At 35.2% G+C, this 23661-nt stretch overlaps 1 protein-coding gene across 2 annotated transcripts in view; it reads left to right on the top strand.

The window, feature by feature from the left end:
• Positions 1-23661, top strand: part of CSMD3 (CUB and Sushi multiple domains 3) — a 711519-nt gene that overhangs the window by 440472 nt on the left and 247386 nt on the right. For both annotated transcript variants that reach the window (XM_068933141.1, XM_068933140.1), the window contains 3 exons: positions 4399-4515; positions 10657-10872; positions 11476-11664. In XM_068933141.1, coding sequence (XP_068789242.1) covers positions 4399-4515; positions 10657-10872; positions 11476-11664 — 522 coding nt within the window. The remainder of the gene's footprint in view (positions 1-4398; positions 4516-10656; positions 10873-11475; positions 11665-23661) is intronic.

Here is a 23661-nt window from a genome sequence, read left to right as displayed (position 1 = left end):
CTCAAGAAAAAAAAAAATCAGATGCTAGCAGTGATATTATATACTCTGGCTGCCTGCCATCTTATCAAGACCGGTGCATATTCTATATTTCTGATCTGTCAACTTGACTTTGTTTTGTAAAATGCTGGTCCCTTGATGCCTTTGTTTGCCATCTGCTAGCCTTCATAGAGTCACACAGAGAGCCTGCTGGCATGCCATAGATGTTTTGTCACCATTTGCATTCTTGAAAGGTTTTCCAAACACCTACTGTTAATGCATTTGTTTGGGCTGTTTCCCATGACTGTGAATTCTGTTTGCAAGTGCTTAATTGATAGCGCTGACCTAAGGTATGGGCAAAGTAGGTAGTTATCTTCAGAAGCTCAATAACATGCAACTGTAGCCCTGATTCTGTTTTACTAAAATATAACAAGATCTCTGAATATAATTTAATGAGTTTTTCTGAATATAACAAGATCAGAGGATAAGTGGACAAAGGTTACCTTCGTTGATTCTTCATCACGGGAGAGAGAAGGGAAACGAGTATGTTGGGGCAGCATCTCCTCGTGGCAGCAATGACGCAATTAGGCAATGGTGGTCCATAGAGTATCCTAATTCAGCCTGTGTTACTGAATCTCCAACCTTCCAGTTTACAGCTGTGCTGAACAGGCTATAAAGTTGACAGAAGTATCACACACAAAAAAATCCTGAGGCTACCCAGATGAAAACAAAAGTTTGGTTATTCAGAACTGTAAAGCAATTTAGCTAAGTTAGTTATTTTTTATTGGCTGTGTGTAGGAGTAGAAACAAATATAGAGAATATAGCAGCAAACGTTGAATCTTATTGCTTTAATGTAATAGTTCCTGTATCATCCTGAACTTTCCAAAATGATGTAAAAGAGCACAAGTAGAAAGAAAAAGACCGTAACCAAAATCATTAGAAACACTTCAGCATTTCAGAGGCTCTTTGGCAGCTTCCTCTTTCATTCACCATAAAGCAACATTCAGTGGGCAGTCTTGGGGTGAACGTATTGGGGGATGATATGGATTACCTAGCAAAATGAAGTATAATTCTGCAGTGGATATAAATAAAACTACTGATATATGTGAAGAAAGACTTCTGTGTAACTGAATTTTTTTATTGTACTATTTGAACATTTTCAAGAGGAAAAGTGATTCTGATGTTTGTGGTAAACTTTTTTCATAAATGAAGTAGGGTTCCCACCCAGTCTGAGACTGTGGGTGATTTTATGAGTTTAGTTCTCCCTTTTCTTTGTCCAGCTAAGACACATTGGCTGACAATATTTATTTGCAGAATTCCATTTGCAGTCTCCTTGTGCTGCAGGATATAGGAAAGATTATGTAGTAACAAGAGCTGAGTTTCATTTCTGCATTATAAAAAATCTCTAATTAAATATGTAATTGTTATTATTCAGTACCCTAAAGATAGTGATGACATGCAATCCAGTAACCTCATTCTGTAAAAGTTAATAAGCTTTATGAAAACATTCCACAGTGCTACTGAAATGCATAAAAAGCGCCTGTGTTTCTTTGACGCTTTGACTCTGATTAGTAACAGTTTACACAGCTAAATGTCTTGTAGGAAGAAAAGAAGAAGAAGAAAAACAAGGAAAACAAACAAGAAGAACAAAAAACACCTTGTGTTCAGCAGTCTATATTTTGCAAACAGGCTCTTTTGATTCACAGATCATTCTTTCCACACCTTAAAAAGAAAGAGTTTATGTTTAATGACGCTACAGACCCAAAGCATATACCATCACAGGAAATTATTTAATACATCTAACTAGCAGATGCCAGTAGTCATCTACTGCCATGGTTTATCCCAGTTTTGCTTTATATGGTATGTTTTGAATTATTTTTAGTGAAGCAAGGGAACTTGATAATTCTTATTCATGAGGCTATTACTCCCACTGTCCCTTTAGTGGGACTATTTGCTAGAATAAGATTTTTGAGCTATAGAGTTTACACATAGGTAAGAAGCCTCCTTTGCTTTTCATCATCTTATCTGACCTGGGTTTGGACAAATGCAGGAGACTCAAGAGCAGAGGGTATACACGGAGGCCTCCAGGACAGGATTAGCTGTCCAGCATTTCCATACTCCAGATAAACGTGTGTGGGGGTAAAACAGAAGGTACAGTCTGGATTTTCTCTTGATTTACTATCTGGATTGTCCTCAAGTGAGCTTTGAATGAGCTTCTACAGGTCAGAAATTGTGGCTGGTCAACATATTCACTCATGGGACTATGCGTGTATGACATTCATGACACATACATGACAGTGAATATGAAAAATTAAAGATCGATATAACTATCATAATTTACCCCCTCAATGCACAGTAGAGGTCTTCATAATTGTAGAATAAACAGCTTGATACAACAAATAACTCCTGACATATTTTTCCTGAAGAAGCGAAAAGATGTTATTTGAGTAGTGTCATGTGTTGAAAGGCCAAACGTCTCCCACCTGCATGATCTGTCCTGCCCTCTGAGGCAGCCCAAGAGCCTTAATATTAAGCGTGCTGTTTCTGGCGGCTGCTGGTGACGTTAAGAGAGGAGTAGGGCAGCGTTAGCGCTGCTGGGGCAGCCTCTCTCAGCAAGAGTATTGCCCTTCCAGCTTTTAACAGCAACCGCAGAAACAGTTCTTGGAAGTTCCCCCTTGAAGCTTATCCCTCCCTTATCCTCGCTGTAGGAGAGCAGTGATTTATACTGGGGCAAGAAGGATTGATATTTGTATAGACCGAAACTGGAGACAGGTGGCTACTGTTTACACTCTCTCCCAAATTGCCTTTCAACAGCTTTTTACAAGCCTCTACCAAAGGGAAAACCGTATTGTTAACAATTAGAGTATTGAATACTGGCTCGCGTTAAGGTGCAGGCTTGGAGAAACTACAGCTGACATCAGCAAAAATAATTCTAAAAGGACCCTGATTGAGAAGTTAACTATTTGAGGTTCAAAAGGGAGACTTGGTGCTAAATACTTTGAAAGAGCTGCTTGTATTAAGAACCACAGTCAACTTTTCTAAAACTGTGTTATTTGACTGAAACTCAGTGGCGGTAATGTAGTTTACTGGGTTTTGTATCGTGGAATATTTTTACAAAATAATTTTTGGGAACACATATAATTGGCCTGAGAAAAATAAAAGGGATAAATGCTTTTACTTTGGAGGAAGAAAGAGCTTAAAGTACTTACTTGTTTTAGAATGTGTAGAGTTGTTTAGAGATTTTGATGTAATAACTTTGCATGGTACTAAGTTTTAATTACTCTTATTGATAAAAGATAATTCTAAGGTAAAAGCATCTCTTCACTACAATTTTAGAGTTAATTTGTAGTCTTTAAAGCTCTATGAATGGAAAATGGGAGAATTGTGGAGATAGTTATGCCAGTAATATGATGATTTTATTTTTGTGATTCAAGCTGTAAATTTTTTCATATTGCCCAATTTCTGATGACTGTTACAAAGTCACTAGTGATACTGGAGAAAGACTTATGTTAGCAACTATCATTCTCACTTGAATTATAGATGCACGTCTGATAATTATATACGATGAACTGTATCGTCCTTCCCTGGGTTAATATTTTCAGTCAGTAATTCTCCAGTAGCGAGGTCCACTCTCTGCCGTTTTAACTCTCCCACTAAGGTTGGCTTAAGTGATGTTGCTTGGCTGCTTATCTTCACGTCTGCATTCCACTTCATGTTATTTTATGACTTTCACAGAGTCAAATAATTTATGCTAACTTGAACCTAAGACAGCTCTGGTTGAAATTAAAGGATGGAGTTCTTAAGTCAGGAGGAGCTGAACTCACCCCTGCAGAAATGGGAAGGGAGAGGGAGACCCGCAGGACTTCTAGGAACAGCTGTTCCTGTTACGTTCTCATCACTTTCTCCAGGACATTGCCTCCTTTTGCTAAGATTTTAGTTAATCAAAGGCGTTATAAACTGCACCCCTTTCTTTTTGCTTTGGAAAAAAACTTTTTTTGTAATACAATTTTATCATTACCTTTCTGCTGATCACTTAAGCTGCCTGGAAATATATGCATGTATACATATAGTGTGTATTCTGTGGGGTGTATTCTGTGTATGTGTATATGTAAAAATATATACACACATATATTTACATATATATATACGCGCACACACACACACACCTTTTTATAAAAAAATGTGAAAATCAGCTAAATAAATTCACTTTTCATTTTCTTAGTACCTATTAAAAACATATTAACTATTAATTGATGATATTTCCTTTCATGTTGTGTGAATATGGGCTGTAATTATGTATGGAACAGGTGAATTGACTTTTAAGTAGACCATAAGTTCTAAATAGATAGTTTTCTTATGTTATCTCTCATCTAGAAGCTTTATATAAATTATCGTATTAATATTTACTGTTTTATTTCTAGCTTTATGTGGTGGAGATGTTAGAGGACCTAGTGGAACAATTTTATCCCCTGGCTATCCTGAACTGTATCCAAATTCACTGAATTGTACATGGACTGTGGATGTCACCCACGGAAAAGGTAAATAATTTATTTTTCCTTTCCCCCTCCCCACGTTTTTTTATGTAAGTCCTCTACCCTGTGCTACACATGCATATCTTGTTTAGCACTAATGAGCTAGGAATTTTGTTGTTAAATTTTGTTTTAATTCATTTTTATTGTAGTAGTTCCTAGAGTTGCAGGTGTGGATCGGACTCTGGTGAGCACAGTGCTTTTCATAGAGCAAAAATGTCCCTAGAAGTTTATAGTTCAGCTACCAGCTAACAGACGGTTGTATGTGTGTACGTTAATGCAGCTGAAAGAGGATAAATGCTTTTGCTACGTTGATGAGGGAAGGCCTTATTTAGAGTGTAGCTGGAAGTAATCATTGATGTTTAGACTTGGTATCAGTATAAGAATCTGAAGTGAAGACTTAACTGAAGATGTTGTTCGTATTAGTTATGGCATAAAAAGGGAAAGAAGATAGTGAGAGGAGAGTCGGTTAGAAGTTACTGGTCATGCTGACTTTTATATCATGACTCACTATTGAGAAGGAAGTGTCAGAAAAATATTTTTATTTTGGAGAAAAGAAAGTGTTTCAGATTACTGAGGGACAGTTTTAGAGTGGAAGTATATCAATGCATATTAATCTGTCATTTATAGATGAAATGAGTAATATAGTTTAAAAATAGGTATATAGGGAGAAAAATGGATAAAGAATGGGACTCTGAGAGAGCATTTAGAGAGCTAAGAAAGAACTATATATGACTGATCACAGAAACTGAGGGACAACATTTTAAGAAAAGTGTAGTTATTTGTTGAAGGCAGATCTTTTTCAAGATGATGATGTACTACTGGATTTAATTTCTACAAGAGGAAGGGTCTTTACAGATGCTATTAAGAGATATTTCAAAGAAATAAGAGAGACATGAGGATGATGTTAGAAAATGCCTAGGATACAAATGGAAGGTGGAAATTCCAGGTAGCAAAATTTCACTGAAATAGTATGTCCCACTTGCTTTCAGGTGAGAGGTGTTGGGAACAGGTGAGAAGAAATAGGTCAAGCTCTTAGATTGTGTTGGGATTTTATTTTAATTATAGGAAAGACTACAGAGTACTCCATTATACTATGGGAGGAAAGAACCAGAGAAACATGAGAAGTTAAGGGAAGCAGAGTGATGGAGATGAGTGTTATAAGACACATTTGAATAGAAAGAAGATGAAGTATTAAGAACAGGGGAACTGCATCTGTAACACTGAAGGAAGTGGAGAAAAAAGAATGAAAAGGAGAAGAAGGAAAGCAAGATTGATTCTGCATTTTGTTAGTTCTCTTTGTGAGGGCATGGAAAGTGGCAAAGTATACTAATGTGGTATTCCTCTAGGTGTCAGTTATTGAAAACATGAAAATAAGACTTCCTTCACAGAGAATTGTGCTGATCTCTGATCTCCTTGTCCTATTTTGTCTAAACAATCCAATAGTTTCTCGTCTGGATGTTAAATCAGTATTGCTGAGTATCCCATTTAAAACTCCCTGATGTTAATGTGGCAAAGTGCATCTCAGAATTATTATTCCAGCTGTTCTGCAGTCTCCTTTTAGTACTAAGTGATGCCATTGTGTCAATATCATTTGCTTGTAAGCATGCACCGTGAAAAAGCACTCTGAAACTCCTGAGCCGACACTGGATGCTGGGCTTGCCCTGACTGCCTCTAGGGAGGATGCATGCCTCTGCAGGAAGGTGAGGTAGGGGTCTGAGGTGAGGTTTCTGCAGGTTTTGCAGTGCAGAAAGGATGTGGGAAGATCTTTGTTCTTCTGGGAAAGTAAGAGAGACTATTAGAAAGTGGAAAAAAATCATTAGTCCTTTAGTCCTTTAGCTCACATTGTATCTGCAAAGCCAGTGGGTAACACTTATATGTGATAAAGGCTCAGTTAACCTGGGTGTTGAAGAAAAGCATCAGAAACGGATGAGGGTTTAGGTCCAGTGAGCAAAGCACGAGTAAGAATTATGTAATCTCTGGGGTAAATATGAGCCAAAATTCATGTAATATCTTTCAGGATTCCTTATTGTCTTGAGAGACTTTATTATTAACACTTTTGTTGAATTAAAAATGAGATCCTTGAGGACAATTATTTTGAGAAAAAAATGGAAGAATTTTTTGGAGGTAAATTGAATAGATTTTTTTTGTGATTTCTCTTTTTCTAAAACCCTCAGCTAGAAAGAACACACACATATGCATGTATATACATAAAATATAAGCACATTCTTGTTTATATATCCATAAATCTTACATTAAATTATGAAAACATTCTTCAAGAAAAATCTATTATTAAATATGAATGCTGTGATGTAATTTAACTCATGCTATTTTGATTTATGCTACTCAAAAATTTGCTGGAAGCAATAAGTGAGATTTTGCTGTGAGCAGGGAATATGTAATATTGTATGAACTTCACATATTTTGTTCTTTGTCAGTGGCAGAAAATTATTAATACTTTATACTCTTCCTGTGGCAGTGCAAGAGGAAGATAACTGTCCTTTTATGATGAGAAGTCACAGGCTTATTTTAATTTAACTTTAAACTTCCAACAGTAAAGTGCTATGTCCGAGTAAACTAATCCATTAGGCTACCTCTGATTTAATGGACAAATGCATACATCTTCAGGATATGAGACTTCCCATCCTAAAACATAGATGGAAAGAACTATCCTCTGAAGGTGCCTGTTTATCATCTAATATCCAGGGGTTTACATACTCCCAGGACTAATTGTGCAAGGCTGACTAGCCGGAATTAGACACTTAAATTTCAAATAGTTACCATTAGGGAAAATTAATCCCGTACACCTAAAATGGAATATTAAAAAATGGAGCAAAGAAATTTTCTTCTAGAAATCTCATTTTCTGCTTCATTTCATATCTAATATCATTTAAACTTCAAAATGTCAAGAAGTATCTTGTATTTGCCTTATTGTAACTAAAGATATATATATATATATATTATTTTTAATTAACTTTTTTTTTTACTTTTTATTGTGAGAATTTGCTAGTTTAAAGTTTACATTTGTGTATGTTGTATTATTTTAAAAAGTGTTTCTATATGCATATATAGTGTCTTAAATGCTATCATCTGCAACATATATAAACACATTTTAATTTTACTGTACCAGTGTATCTAAAATTCTGGAAGTAAAGTCTGTTTTTTTCATTCATGTTCATGTGGACCAATATTAAGATGCTTGAATGTCCATAAAAGCTTTTATATATGTGTTAAGTTTACTAGGAATATTGAAAATGTATTCTAAAAATAGTCAATATGTTAGTGATTGATATTATTTATAAAGAGGAAATGAAGCATCTATCCTGACATTCTTGTATTTCTTCTTGTATGTCTTCCTGTCTTTATTTAAGGTTTTAAATATTCCTCTTAATAAGAAAGGCTCATGTGATGCAGGATGAGAGAGAACCTACCTGAACATATCTTCTAAACTTCTCTAGAGACAACACAATCTGTCATACAGCATATATTAATGTGATTAGAACATTTTCTGCAGAAAACTAAATTGTAGAGCTACTACTGGGACTTACTTTGCAGTTTTGCTTAGAAATGTCATGACAAACTGGAAAATTAATTGAAAAATCCCCTTGAGTTAAACTTTTGATTTAAACAAAACTCAGTGAAGCTCTGCCATGATCCCTAGGAATTCCATTATTTTAGGTTACTACCATAACGCTTGCTTTGGCATTTCTGATTTTGTAGTTAAAGTATTCAAATATGAAAAAGGTCAAAATTAATTTGAGGTGCAATAAATACAACAAATCTGGGCTGAATTTCATCCTCATTCTGTATATACAAATTCTCTTAAGTGCTCTTTTTCATATCAGATTAACACAGTCTCCTTTGTTAAATTGTGATTAGAAATTCAACCATTCGAAAGTTTACCGACCTCAAGTCTCTGAAGTTACAGGCATTAGCTCAAAAGCTATATAATTTGGCCTTGATTCTAAAATTCAGTGCGTGATTTACTGGCTGCCTGTCACATAATTTAGGAGAATAAATGGGATGCTCAAAACAGAAGACTAGTTTTCCTCACATAATTATTAGATTAATAAATTTTAAATCCAAAACAGATTTCTGCAATCATCTACCTAAAACAATCCAATCCAGTAATATCTATATCAGTGCTTCAGCTTCTGAAGAAGGGCATGCTCATCTGGGTCTGCAAGCTCAAGTGCAGGGGCTGTAAGAAGACAAGGAGATATCTATTTTAGAAGGTCGAACAGTTCCCTAGTCTCTGTAAGGCAAAGCCAGCTCTAGCAGACTCTAAGACCCGGGGGAGCTCTGTTTGCTGCTGTCTATTTGCTGCTGTTCCCATTTGTACGTGCAGGCAACAGCAAGGCTGAGGGTATTTTCCGAAGATGCCAGTGCACAGTTACACACAAAGCACACACACATGCGCACACACAAACACGGCTGGGCAGTGCCTTTCCTGGCATCCACACGAGCACCAACAGCACTCACACAAGCATGACCAACACACACTGCCCAATGCAGTTTCTCCTGTTGGGCTGATCAGGATGTGAGCTTGCGAGTTTAGTGATTACACACAGACACACACACAGACACACACACACACGCCCATCCAGGATCTGGCCCTGGTCTCTCCAGCAGCTGACCTCCACATCCCAGTCCCTCCAGTTGCTGGCTCCCTGTGACCACGGCCCTTACTCTGGTCGTTGGTCCCTTGTCCCTGCTCACTGGCTAGTCCAAGCTGCAGTTCACTAGTGGTCACACATATGCTCACACCCTGAGCAGAGAACTCACATAGAAAATACCAGGAACAGAGTTTAATAAGAAGGCAGGACAAAGTGCGGTGCAGGTTTCCGTCAAAGAAGCGGGCTGACAGCCCCTGCTGGCATGCGACTAGCCCTTCTGTCCCCCATCCTTTCCAATTTCCCACACTTGTTCCTCCCTGATCCACCTTGATCCCTTCTCTTCCTTGCCTTTGGCCCTAAAAATTGCATTAAAAAGTTTTGCACAGTCTGACGATGCCATTAAAAAATTCTATGCTAAGATTTACATAGTCTTGCAAGTCCTCTCAAATACCCCGCAGTAAGTTTCCAGGAGATGCAAGATAATCCTGCTTCCCTACTTCTCATCAGGTACTAAGTTTTGGCTGAACCTCTGCAAGGTTGCTAGTGACCTAGCGATCAAAAACTTGACTTCTTGCCTTTGTTAGGAGACTTGGCTTTTCTGATGAGATTAAATATGTCTGCTATTAAAACTCTTTTGCCCATGAGACTAGCTGGAGGTCATTAATTTTCTTATATCACATTAATCTTCAATCTCATATACACCATATGCGTTGATCTTCCTAAGTATTGCGTTATTAGGTAGCTTTTATAGACCCTGAATCATTCTTCAAGAACTTTTCTGCAACGGGGCTTACCTTTCCAGTGGGGTCTCAAAAATAATTTAGGCTAGCCAATATTTTCTACTTTTCCTTTTACTTGAATTTTCTATCCTTTGCACCTGAAGATCATGATCAGACTCTCAGTTACAGAGCTGCAGAAAAAGTAGTTTAAGTTAATTGTCTGGTGTGACCTTTAAGTCCTATTTGTTGCTATTATGTTCCAGGATATCGACCTTTCAGGATGTGTGATGTACGATGAAAAAGCATATTGTTGACATATTCCCCATCTTACTTAGAGACCTCCCTTTTTTAGCGAGGGGGTGTTGTTTTTCTGTGTGTCATCAGTATATAATTTCCTAGCTTTCTTTTTGGGATTCAGTTACTGTTACTGTATAAGGATACTGGTCACTGCAGGAAATAAAATTTATCTTTCCGATTCTGTGTTTGCAGTTTGCAGTTTTGAACAAATGTAGTGCATCATTTGGTATTACATCCAAATGCAAACATATGTCTCAGAATTCTCTTCTCCAAATATCCATATTTTTCAGCAACAAGACAAAAGCAAAAGGTAGCATGAAAAATTAAAGGTCATGGCAACGATATTTTGAGAAGATTAAATTAAAGAAGATAATTTTAAGAAATATTGGACTTAAGATTTAGACTACTGTAATTTTTTGAACCACCAGTCATAATGAAATGCATGAATTTAATCACTGACATAATTACATTTATGTTAATGATGTGATACATAAGTTTAATTCTACTTTTTCTAATAGGAGTGCAGTTTACCTTTTACACCTTTCATCTGGAGGATCATCATGACTACTTACTAATAACAGAGAATGGCAGTTTCACACAGCCATTAGCACGTCTGACTGGCTCAGAACTTCCTTCACCAATCAATGCTGGTCTCTATGGAAATTTCAGGGCTCAGTTGCGCTTCATTTCAGATTTTTCAATATCGTATGAAGGATTTAACATTTCTTTCTCTGGTAAGGAAACGCTTAGAATACCTGGAAAAAGAATTATTCAGTACTTTATGAAAAACAGTTTAAAACTGAAATGATTTTGTTAAATACATATACCAAATCACAAAATTATATAAGTTGTTTCTAAAGCACAAAAATTCAAAACAAACAAATCCCGGTGCCTCTATGGAGATGTTTCTGCTACATGAGAAATAAAATGGCAGTAAACTGTAAGCAATATTATCGAGTCAGGGAGGAAAACAGAGCTAGTCCAATTTCAATTAGTGAAATTCCAGATGAGCCCAGGAGTAAATTAGTTGGAGTCTTATGCCCTACCATTATTTTAGTTTATTTTATGTAACTGGGACATTTATAGCTCATGTAAGAGTGAAAAAGTGTATTTTCTTACGCATCTTAAAAACATGAAGAATGTATTCATTTATCTTACTTTTGAATGTAGTATGATTGCCAGTTTACAATTCATGCATTCATTTTGTTTTCAAATCTAAAATTTGTATTGATGGTTAGGTGAAACATATGGAAAATAGTACACTGCATGAGTACAAATATGATTGATGGAAAGCACATGTAATTCTCACACAAGTTGACTTACTCTCTTGTTTTCAGAGTATAATCTTGAGCCTTGTGAAGATCCTGGGATCCCAGAATTTGGTAACAGAGTAGGATTTAATTTTGGAGTGGGAGACATTCTGACATTCTCCTGTTCAGCTGGATATCGTTTAGAGGGAGCTTCAGAGATTATTTGTCTTGGTGGTGGCCGACGAGTATGGAGTGCACCTCTGCCAAGGTGTGTGGGTACGTGGTCAGCTGCTTTCATTTGCTTGTATGTGTCGTCATTGTCCATGGAATTGCAGATATGAAAAAGCATGGTAAAGACCTCTTAATTTTTAATGTACTTTCACATTCTCCATATCTCTTCAGTCAAATTTCTTTAATTTTTGTTAATATAATTATTATAAGAACTATTAGTAGGCTCCACAGTCTGTACCTCAATATATTTAAAACTGAGGACATGATACCTGTTCTTCTTATTTTAGTGAATAGGTATAGAAACCAGGATATAAACTAAGGTCAGCATTTACCAGCTTATGTGCGTAATAGTTGACTCTTATTTGTTGGTGCAAATTTCCAAGTAATACCTATATTATGAAAATGTATAAATGTAGTTAGAGCATTTAGGCCAGAATTATTTCATAAAAATAGGTCCATATATAGAAGCACAGTCAACCTGACCTTCCTATGTAGTTAAAGGAGAGAAACAGACATCTTCAGAAAACAACCCATCTGGTTTTAAAGCAGTAGCTAAGACAACTGAGAAGCTGTTCTGAAGATTACTGACACTCCACTGACTTTAAAGGTAGCCAACATATCTAGCTTTGATGAGAAACTTAATTAACATTGTCACAGATGGATCTCTCCCTAAAAGTCTTGATTTTCAGTTCTATTGAGAACTGTTAAAACAACAAAAAGTAAAAATCTCTAAAAAATAGGGTACTTATTTAAGTGTCTAGTTTTAAGATGAAAAATAAATCCTCCATATTCAGTGTAGAATTTTGTACCTAGTGAAATCAACAGCAAAACTGTAATTTTTCACTCTTATAAGACTATCTGTTGCATGGAAAAGTTTATGTGTAAAAATATCTGTATCAATGTATGCTTGAAATCTTTTTTCTTGCATCATAGGAAAGCATAGATTTTGTTCAAAATCTGATTGTATAATAACTATTAATTGAGAATATACTTGTTCTTACTCAGTACTAATTAGTGTATCATGATCATGTGGCAAATATGCTCATATTTACCTTTATATAGTAAAAGTTCTGAACTTGATGTATATAAGCAACATACGTATGTTTGCATGTACAGAAGAGCTAGTTTAGAGCTTGAGTCAGTGTGGCACTGAAAAAAAGTTATTTTGTAAAGAGGATAATGATTTTTTTAACCATAAGCATGATAATGAATGAATGCACATTTTGAAGGCAGGTGAAATTTTAATAATAGATTCCTGGAAATGTACATGCAACTAAAAATGGATTGATAAATTAGCAGTAAAATAGAACTTGATCAGAAACATAAATGAAAATAATTGCTATTTAGTTTTCATAACATAGAAGATAATGTATGTGTTTGTGAACTTGGGGGAAAAAAGAGAGGCTGGAGCACAAAGAGTGAGTTATGTTCCAGTAAAGCTTTACTTTTTGTGTTTAGGAGGAAATTGCACATCTGCATATTTTCTCCTAATCTTTGATAATGAAAGATAGTCTTTCTAGAATGACTTCATGAATCTTTTTTCCCTCATAAATATTCATCTTTTTTCAATCTTATGTTTAATTTATATACCATGATAAATTAAATTCAAACAAAACTGGAAAGTGGAAATCCCTTTACCATTGTTCAGTATTGGATTCAGAAATCTGCATATGGTTACCATTGCTCATGTTGGCAGTTTCTACAGAAGTGATTCACAAGCTTTAGTGCTTCTGACATCATTTACATTCTTTCATTTCTATGCTCACAACCCCGCTTGGGAAACACTGTTCTCTGGTGTTTTTGCCCTGCTTGTCAGTGCAATAATATAATAAAAGAAAGACACAGGAAAATTGGAGCAATTTCAGCGAAGGGTACCCAGATGGTCAGAGGCTGGAGCACTGGTCCTTACAGGAGGCTGATGGAGCTGGACTCACTCGTTTAGCCTGCAGCTGGCACCATCCTGCATCATTTAGCCTGGGAGATAGGGATCGCTTCCAGGAGCAGATACGTTTAGCAGTGTAGATACAGGTAATGTCGCCAAAGCCAAGTGTTTCATTAGCATATGGTAAAAGTGCTTCAATTCACATGGTAGGAAATTCTTGATGATAGTGACTATTCTAGTCACTTATACTAGAATTAGACTAGTCATGCAGTGTGTGGGGCCTTCAGAAAGACTGTAGAAATTAATATGGTGTCTGAAAAATTTGTCTTATCTATGACTGGTCCCTACTTCACATGCTTTTGGGAAACGGAGGTTAGGACCATTCAGAATTAGTTGTTCTGGTGGTATTCAGATGTAGTCTGAATGGCCACCAGTGGGCTTTGCAGTATATCTTGGACTATTAGCTATCCTGTACTTGACTAAATTTGAAATTTTGAAAAAAAGAATGGAATCATTAATAGCTTATGAACATTCCTTAAACAGGAAGAGATTGAATTAATTTAATGGGTTTATTACTTGTACGTTATGATGTCAGTTCCTGTTATTAGCAATACATATGAAGGCCTTAGTCTTTAAAAAGTGAGACTGATTTTGCTTTTATCTAAAACTACTCTGGTGTCCAGTTTTCCACATTCTCTTAGTCTGTCAGCATCCTTGGCATCCTTCGCTTTTAAAAATTAAAATCGATACTACTTTCCCTTTTTCAGAAAGAATTGTAATGCCCTTTATTATGTAAACATACTACTTTTTTCCCCTACTACATACGTACTTTTCTGGTTCATTGTCAAACAGATGATGCGTAAAGATAACCACAAATTTTGTGTTATTCTGTATCTCTGAGCATCAGAAACATGTTTCCTGTGATTTTTTTCCAAGATTACATGTTTTTATTTTTATTTTGATATCAGAGCCTGTGAGGATAAATGTTATATATGAGAGAGAAATATATCACAACTCATAGTGTGTTATAACAATTCTTAGGAGAAAAGGGAAAAGGTCTGAATTATGGGAAATGAGTATAGAACTATTTCTGTTAGCAGTAATTGTGTTATTTATATAATTTATTCTAATTTAGACAGGAAAAATTGCAATTGCAGATTCTTAACAGTAGCTTATACATACAAAAGGCAATGTTTCCTGTTACAAAATAGTAAGAAATTGTAAGTTTCCAAGCTAGGCATGCAATCTGGTTTTCCAAACCTTGAATTTTTCTTCTCTATGCTCTGATAGTAATACGCTATCCGCTCTTTCACCCTTTCAAATTATTGATTATCTACTGTGATAATTTAATAGTACAGAATTCTGTTCTGATATTTTTGCCATTCCTTTCGTGTTTCACATACCTGAATATATTTAGCATTTGTAGAAGACAGCTTCTTGTCTCACCTCGTGTTTTGTCTTTGCCTATACATATACCTTTTGTGCATATTGCATGTCTTTGACATGATTACCATACAAAAATTTTATCTGAATTTTTCTTGGGTGGTAAATGACATCAAAGTAGTGTTTTAGATCAACAATTTGATTTTCAGAATGCATGCCTTTTTGGCATCCGATGCATAAGCACAAACTTTTTGTCTTTTTTGTGGGAGGAGGACAATAGTAGAAGACATGCTTTAATTGTGCCAGCATTTTAAACCACTTGGAAACTGTCATCCAAAGTCCAGTGTAGGTCATGGTTGCTCTTTTAGTCGTGTTCATGGGATGCAGACTGTTGTCAGTGCCCCCCTGAACACTGCCCCTCTCGCCCTACAGCTCTTCGCAGTGGCCAGGCTGTATGGCCATTCAACCCAAGAGCGTTAAGGCACTAGAAAGCACTTGTTTCCTTGCTGTACTTTTACAATAGTAACCACAGGGCTCTTCCTCAGTTTCTCTATTAGGATCTGTGTAGCCTTCTCACTTAGTACTTTTCCCCACAGATGAATTGACAAGTTCTGTTTAAGTTCGTCTTGCTAAGGACTCAGGTCCCAAACAGAAGACCTCAGTCTTTTATATAGTCTCTCTTCACAACAGAAATGTTCCCAATGCTTCTTTAACTCTGTTCCTGTTTTTATGCACTGATTGGTGTCACACATATTTACCACGGAACATTAAATCAGTTAAGTAAACCCGTAATCCACAAATTGCTGCTTTGATGTGTTTCATGGGGTACCTCTTAATGCTTGGAAATTTGAGCAGGTACCTTCCACGGGTCAAAGTTTCCAAATTCTCTCTACTTGTACTGATTCTCTTTTATCCCCACTTTTATCTTCCTATGAGGTAGTTGCTTAAAACATGAAAGTCCTTTGTTGTCTAAGGAATCACTTTTCTATTACAGCCAAGGACAAAGCTGTGGTGGAAGGAAACAGTTTTTCCTCTGCGTTCCCCAGCTATCATTGCAGCCTCTATTTTAATCCTCGGCTGTTTTTAGACGATCATTGCATATGATCCTCCCACAAACATTTTTGTGCTGTTACAAAATTCATTGCATCATGAAGTTTATATGCTATTTAGAAACATGTTTGTAGCCAACAGTATTTCACACTAGATTTTATGTTTCTGAAGCTTAAAATTCAGTGTGATTTGGGTACTTAACTCCCTTAGATTACTGGAAATTTACCACCTAAGTAAAATAATCCTCATTGTGGTGATACATGTTTATATATTTGTGTATGCAGTCTCTATTTTGGTGATACATATTTCTGTATCTTTTACTTTCTTTCTCAGAGAATTGGACAAGATTCATAGCTCATTACATTTCATTATAAAATTATTTAACAGATTTTATCAGTTTAGTGAAGAGATCTGCATCTTGCTGACAGGTTAATTAGTAACATGAAAAATATACATATGAAAATCAGTTTCAAAATGCTCAAAATAAGTCTTTCAGATACTCAGCAGTTTCTGAGTTGGCCTCAATGAAAAGCTAACCTTACATGTGTTATAGCCTTTAATTTACAGATAAGAAATAGACAAACAAAAATGTGACTATGGCAATTTGCCTAGTCTGAGCTCTAGCCACACCAGTGTAGCTCAGACCCTCGATGGCGCGTCACGGGATGGTCTTCTGTTGAATTCTACTGAATTCCTGGTGTCGTATACTGAGTCAAAAGAAAAAGGGCAGCAACAGAAAGCCCATTTGCCAGTTGTGAGATAGATCTGCTTGACCTGGTGCAGAGATTCTTGGAAAGTGCTTCAGAATATGGTTCTGGTACTGCTAAGGATGCATACCTACACTACACTATACTCCAGGAGAGTGGGAATACTTAAGAATTAGTAATTATTTTATCTCTATAGCACCTTCAAATGCAAGTAAAAACGTGCTATGCCTTCTATATTTCTGAAACTAGCTTTTAAGCATATTTTGGCGTTATACCATCCCTATAGTAATGGGCAACTAAAGATCCAAGCTACCAACGTTTTGAAATTCTGAGTTCATATTATTACTTTCTTATTCCCAATATGACTTTAATTCCTTTGCACTCCAAGGAAAAAAAAAAAAAAAGATTGTGATCCTCTGTATATGTTAGGAAAGGACTGTGTTTACACAGTGGGAACATTTTCTAACTATTCTTATTCACCTCGTTTTTCCTGGGCTGACATGGAAAATGATTAGTCTGTCGGTTAAAACAGTCTTCTTTATGAGTCAGAGTTACCTGCCAGCTTTCACCTAGTGCTCTAGGTCCTGTAAAGAGAAATAATCATTTAGTTTTTATGAAAATAGCAGAGAAGTAGTGGATAAAAAAAGACTCTAACCTTTTTTTTTCAATAAATCTTAATAAGCTTTCACATAAGATTCTATTAATTTGTCATAGGATGAAAAAAATGTTTGTAAGAGTTAAAAGTTTTTTAGGAATCAATCTTTAGCAAGTATTATCTTTGATTTTAAAAGCTGGACTGTTCAAATGATAGAATTTTCTAAATCCGAAAGGGCTTGATGTTGTTCTGCACCAGGTTTTTAATGTTACACTTTTTTAAAGATGAAGAACTATTTTCTATATTTCTATTTTTTTAACTGTTTCTGTTAAATAACTATTTTCTTTAAAGTTGAAAAACTGTGACAGAACGGTTATCTGACCGATAAAGTTAAAGAAGTCCAGTATATGATTCAGCTCATTTTAGGGTAGATGTCCATAATCATCGGGCTGAATTGCATTGCTTATGCTTTCAGCAAATGTAGAGTAGATTGAATTGACTCACAAACAGTACTGACATATTGTTGTCATTTTGTTTGTTTTAGCTTTATTTTGTTTTGTTTTGTTGGCTATTTTTTGGTATCTGAACAAAATTCCAATTTCCTTTTAAATACAGCTAGAGACGTATAAAGAATACTGTACTAACAATAACTGAGAATTTAATCAGAGTAGAATACAGTCATGAGTACATTTATATTTTTTTAAATATGCATTGCCCTGATCAGTAAGAAGTAATATCAAATACTTTATCCTGTGAAAGATAATGTTTCTTTAAGTAAATAACTAAAAATGGAAAAAGGACAATTTTATTCTTGGTGAAGAAGTCAATATAGAAGCCCAGTTTATTTAATTTTGTAAGTTATTCCTCTTCTCCCTCTAGCTTTTTCTATGTGTGTGAGAAGACTCAAGTCTTCTTTCTTATCAAGAGATAACAATCTTCACTCTTTTCTAAAAAATCACATTTCCAGATCTATCATTTTGCCCCTGGAAAAGTCTACAGTTATTCACCTACCTATCCCTTGAAATGAATTTCCAAATGCTCAACACAGTTCAGCTTTTAAGCCTTATCACTATCAGAGAAACATATTATAGGCAATACTCACATTTAAATATCTTGATCTTATGTTACTGTGAAGAAAAAAAAAAAAGCAAGCTATTTAGTTATCCAAAATTTTAGTCTCCTGTAACTACATTTTCTTGGGCAGTTGGTTACTCCTATCTAATCATAAAACTTTGTGTTTCTTTTTATTGAATTTGCCTCTTGCCTATTCAGGGTCACTCTCCAATTTGTTAAGAATATTAAAAGATTTTATTATGTTCTCCAGCATCCTTTTATCCCCTAAGATGAGCACCATCTGCACACTTTATAGCAAATTCTTTATTCAGTTGTCCATAAGTCAATATGAGGCAGAAACCTAACCCTACAGAAACGATGCTTTTCTGTTTGTTCAGCTTCCTGAATTCATACTAGGGTAGATAAATACCAGTTGCAGGTGTAATGGAGGATTTAGGACCATCTGGCAGGTTGGAGGGAAGAAGCGACTGCAGCAGCGCCACCACAGAATGGAACCATTCTCACGCTAGTTGTTACCCGCTTGCTAGGTAGTCCTTCATTTACAGCAAGCGGGTAACAACTAGCATGAGAATGAAATGAAGGACTTTTAAAATGACTTTTCAACATGAACTCTTTAAAACTGTGAATTTATAAAAGGCAGGCACATATTCACAGATCCTTACTTAAAGTGGAAAAGGTGAATAAAGAAAATACTTTCATTCAACGTAATGATGCCATTAAATTTACCTTTGCTTTTTTTTTTTTTTTTTTTGAAACATGTCAAATAGAATGAATGGGAAGAGAGAAGAGAAAGAAAAAGAAAAGTAGAAGCAGGAAATTTTACACTTAACTGTTTCTGAGGCCATTTTTACTGTACTGAATTACAATCTGGATAGTATAGGGCCTTTATCTATCTCTAGTATGGATGAATCTACTCAGAAAATAAAATATTGCCCTATGCTGGGAAAGACTGATGAAGTATGTATTTTATGTAAAGTACAGATGTAAAAAGCTGTTTCTTTAGTGGGTTACTCCCCTTTCCTCTCTTCTCTCCTCTCTGCCCCTCCCCTCTCCTCCACTTTTCTTTTTCCCTCTTCTTTCTTCTTCGCTCCCCCTACCTTTTTTTTTCTATAACATGACTTAATAGCCAGATTCCTTACCTTTTATTGTAACTGTCAGGTCGAAACTTGCAACCTAGAGTCGCTTCTAGGTCTTCGTAAAGAAAATAACCAAATCTCTTCATTGCTTCCCAACTGTAAAGGCCATTTTCCTTTGCCTTTCTCAGGACCGTACAGAACTCCTTCAGTTTGCTAAACTTTGACTGAAAGACATTGAGCTTAAAATCTTTTTCCTTTTATTCATATGCTACTTTGAGCTGTATTTCTCATTTTAACATTTGCTGTCCGTTTTTCTGAATATATCCCAAAGGCAGCAGCTAAGAGTCAGTCTCCAATGTTTGGCTCATGCACACTTCCAAGAAACTGTATCTTACATTTATGAAGAACAAATAAAGCAAATCCATACATGTTTATCATGTTTCTTGCATCCTTTTCAGATATATAAATAAATAAATAAATAAATAAATAAATAAATATATATATATATATATATACACTTGGCTAGTAAAGAAGACTTTTGATTTAGTAGTAGTTTTCATCCTGTTTACCAGTGTAGCTTCTGTGCAAAACTCAAGTGAAGGGCTTTTGCAGGGGATGCCTAGGGAGCAAAAAATAGAAATGTCTGAAAAGTTATATTGTGTGCAAGAAAAAAGAGATTCAGTGTTTAAGTGAAGCACAATTATAGAACCAGTGAAGTGAAGGCTGTACAAAAGAAATATCTACGCTAATTGCAGGGCATTAGCTACCCCCTGTGCTTCCTGTACCATGCTACCAACTGGAGTCTTGCTGCACAACTTTACCCATTTCCATACATATACAAAACTTAAGTCAAAGGTTTCTTCCTAATGTTTTGGGATTAAAAGGGTTTCCTTTTATTAGTTTTAATTGAGTTTTCTTTTAAGATAGGAACTATTTTTGCAACATGAATGCTCATTTTAAGATTGGTAATGCTTACTGGTATATGTTTCTTTGCTTCCTCTCAGAACAAATTATTCCTAATCTTTCTTTTGTTAATCAGAATTTATTCCTTTAAATATATCTCATGTCATCTTGTAATATCTTCTATTTATTTCTGTTATTTTCTTCAGGCATAGGATGTCCAGAAACAAGTAAAATACAGCCTCTGAGGGCACACCATCTGTTAGCATTATAGTATGATAATACCATACGAATGCTAATGCGAGTATGATAATGAAATGTTATCAGTTATCATTTATTATACATTGTAGTATTTTACATAATATTTTAACTGCTTCTGTCCATTGGGTGGAATTTTTCACTGAGTTCCAACAGTGACATTTTGAGTTATTTGTTTTTTGTAATGAGAATGTTTTAGTTAGTTTAAAACTAAATAATGCACATTAATTGTTTAAATTCTCCCATTAGAGATTATATATTCTATAGTACACATCATTACCGTGCAAATGCTAACACATAAGTTCATTTATCATGCTATTTCTGTATACTTTGATTATTTCTTTTGCAGGGTCATATTGTTTAAAGTGTATGGGATTCCTCCCCATTTATGTCATCTGGAACTATTAGTTATGAAAAATAATAGTAGTAATGTAAATCATAGTTTCTAACAATTCCTTTGGGGGAGGGCATTTTAGTAGAAACATCAACTATGTTCAGGTCCTGAAATATAATAACTTATCAAATCTGATAACAGTGTCTTTCAGTACAAAGGTTCAGTGTAAATAGTAGTGTAGAAGTTCAGGTAACAGCCATAAAAATATGTGCAAAATATACCTAAAGTAAATTGAATACACAGACAGCAACATAAAGCTCTTCTCTTAAACTTGTGGCAGGCCTTATGTTCTCATACTGAGAGGAATTGCTGTGCCACTGTTCACATAGTGGTCACAAATTAAACTGAATATCATTCCTTTTACTTGGTTTTCTTTCTTCGCCTTGCCATAAGTTTTGCTATCAAGAGTAGAATCCATCTCTGTTAACTTTAGGTGCCAACAGTGTACTTTTGCGCTAGCTGTCCAGGCTGCTGTTTTTTTAGTCAGTGGAGATAGTCGATTGGATCAGGGAAGCTTAGGGTTTACTGAATGTAATGATGAGTTCTCTGCTGATTGCTGAAGGAGGCTCAGGTGTTGTTCAGATCGACTCTGATGGAGATACATATACTACAGACACATACATTTAATCAGTAATGATAGTCGTTCATTTTTTACTCTATTAAAGGAAATCTGGTCTTCTGAAGCAACATAAAATAAAGGACAAAAATGCTATCTGTTGTTGCCCTTATGCTAATGTAAGAAGGGTAATATTCTTTTCATTTTATTCGTCAGCATAAACATGCCCTGAAAAAATGCTGTGTAACTCACCTCTGGCAGAGCACTAAATCATCTGGAAATCTGTTGGTGACCTCATAACTCAGAGCATTCAAGGAAAGAATGCTTCAGTCACAATTTAATCCTTTCAGGATTGTCTTGTTATTCTCTGTTTTGTTGTCTTATTTTGATGAGACTCCTGTTATCTTGCTTACCACTTCCATCAGCTGAAGTGGTCGAACTTCTAAGAGATTTATGAGAAACAATTTGCTGAATGCTGAATTTAGATAGACTTCCTAAAGTAGCTGTTGATTTTCAGTCTACTGCCACTTTTGCTTAAAGATCAAATACTTTTAAGAATGCTTCCATTTCCTTCCCAGTGAAGCTTCTGCAATGTGTTCAGTCTCCTAAGAGCTATAACATCTTTTTAGAATGTGGAACTGCTATTTGTAGTTCTTATCTTTTGATTCCCACAGTTTGTCTTGAAGGAAAAAAAACTGTCCAAATTTCTATCTGTAGCTGTGCATCACATTTTGCCATTTGATAACTGTGGTTAGCATTTCATCAACTGAATTGTGAGAAACCTTGTAAAATCTTCCTAATAGAGCATATTTGAAAAAAATCCCAATCATTGAAGAATTGTTTTCAAATGATTAAGTCACCCAAATAGATGCATTTCATTCCTCAGTTACAGTAACAATGGCATTTAACCTGATTACAGAATTTAAATATGCAAATAAATTGTAAACTCATCTGATCTATTATGAAAATTCGTAACAAATATGCGTTCATAACCAAACAAAGCGCAAGTTATTTCTTATAACAGTTAATAGCTCATTATAGCAGTATTTTCTTTTCATTATTTTTTGAGTTTTTGTTTATTTTCATTTTTAAGATTGAAACAATTTTACATTTCTGCTGAAGTTCAGAAATAGTGATTTATTTCAGTTATATCATTATACTATATGTAAGGCTCAATGAAAGTCCTTGTCAAAACATAGGTGGGTGTTGTCTGTTGTTGACCTTATTGCAGTCACTCTCATAGAGGAATATTTTTACTTTTTTTTTTTTTTTTTCTCTACAAGTAAGTTATGTAGGGTAGATTCTTAGTTTCAGCTAAAATAAATATATATGTATTTTACCTTTGTCACTGAAAGAACATGGATTTTATCGCTACTGAATAAAGACTGTTACTAAGTAAAACATTAAGATAGTGCAGAAATGTCTGGTAACAGGTATAGCTCTAGCTGTTTTTTAAAGGATAGTCTGCATCTTTCTATTCCTCTGTGATTTTTCCTTTATTTCTGAAATAGTGTCCTAGCCCTTTTTCTTTTCTCTTCTGTATTTCATTTTTTATCTATTTTCCCTTCATTTTATCCCTGTTTATCTCTTCCTTCTGTCTCTTTTTCTGTCATTATCTCTGCAATGCCTTTTAAGATTTTCCAAACACTTTAAACAAACTACATTTGTTTATTACTCGTATTTATTTTAAGCTTAAGAACTCAATTAATGTTTTTTTTTTCTCTGACCTGCTTTTACTCAGCACTTAAACCAGACCTACAGATATTGTGCTCCGTTTTATTTTATGCTATAGTATTAACATCAATGAATACAAGGTAACCACAGATTATTTGAAGCTGCATATATATTTTAGCTGAAATAACTGTCTGTTAAGGTTTAGAAGTCAAAGTGGAATCTAACAGATAGAATTGTCCATGGTATAATTTGACAAGTCTTATACTATTAAATGAATATCTTTCCTTTTTGATACTGCACTAATTCACAATTATACTGTTTTTTAAGTCATAGTTTACACTGTTGAGTGAGAAAGTGCACAATGGAAACTATTTTTATATGCTGCAATGCGCACTGCCTTGGAACTGTGATGATTTAACTAAATGCTTTGGGACACATTCATCTTTTATACTACAATTTCTAAAACTACTTTTACTAAACTTGGTTTCTTGTA

Source organism: Struthio camelus, chromosome 2 (genome assembly GCF_040807025.1).
Source record: "Struthio camelus isolate bStrCam1 chromosome 2, bStrCam1.hap1, whole genome shotgun sequence".
NCBI classification, from domain to species: Eukaryota; Metazoa; Chordata; class Aves; order Struthioniformes; family Struthionidae; genus Struthio; species Struthio camelus.
Note: the sequence above shows the minus strand (reverse complement) of the source record. Positions and strands in the feature narration are given on the sequence as shown.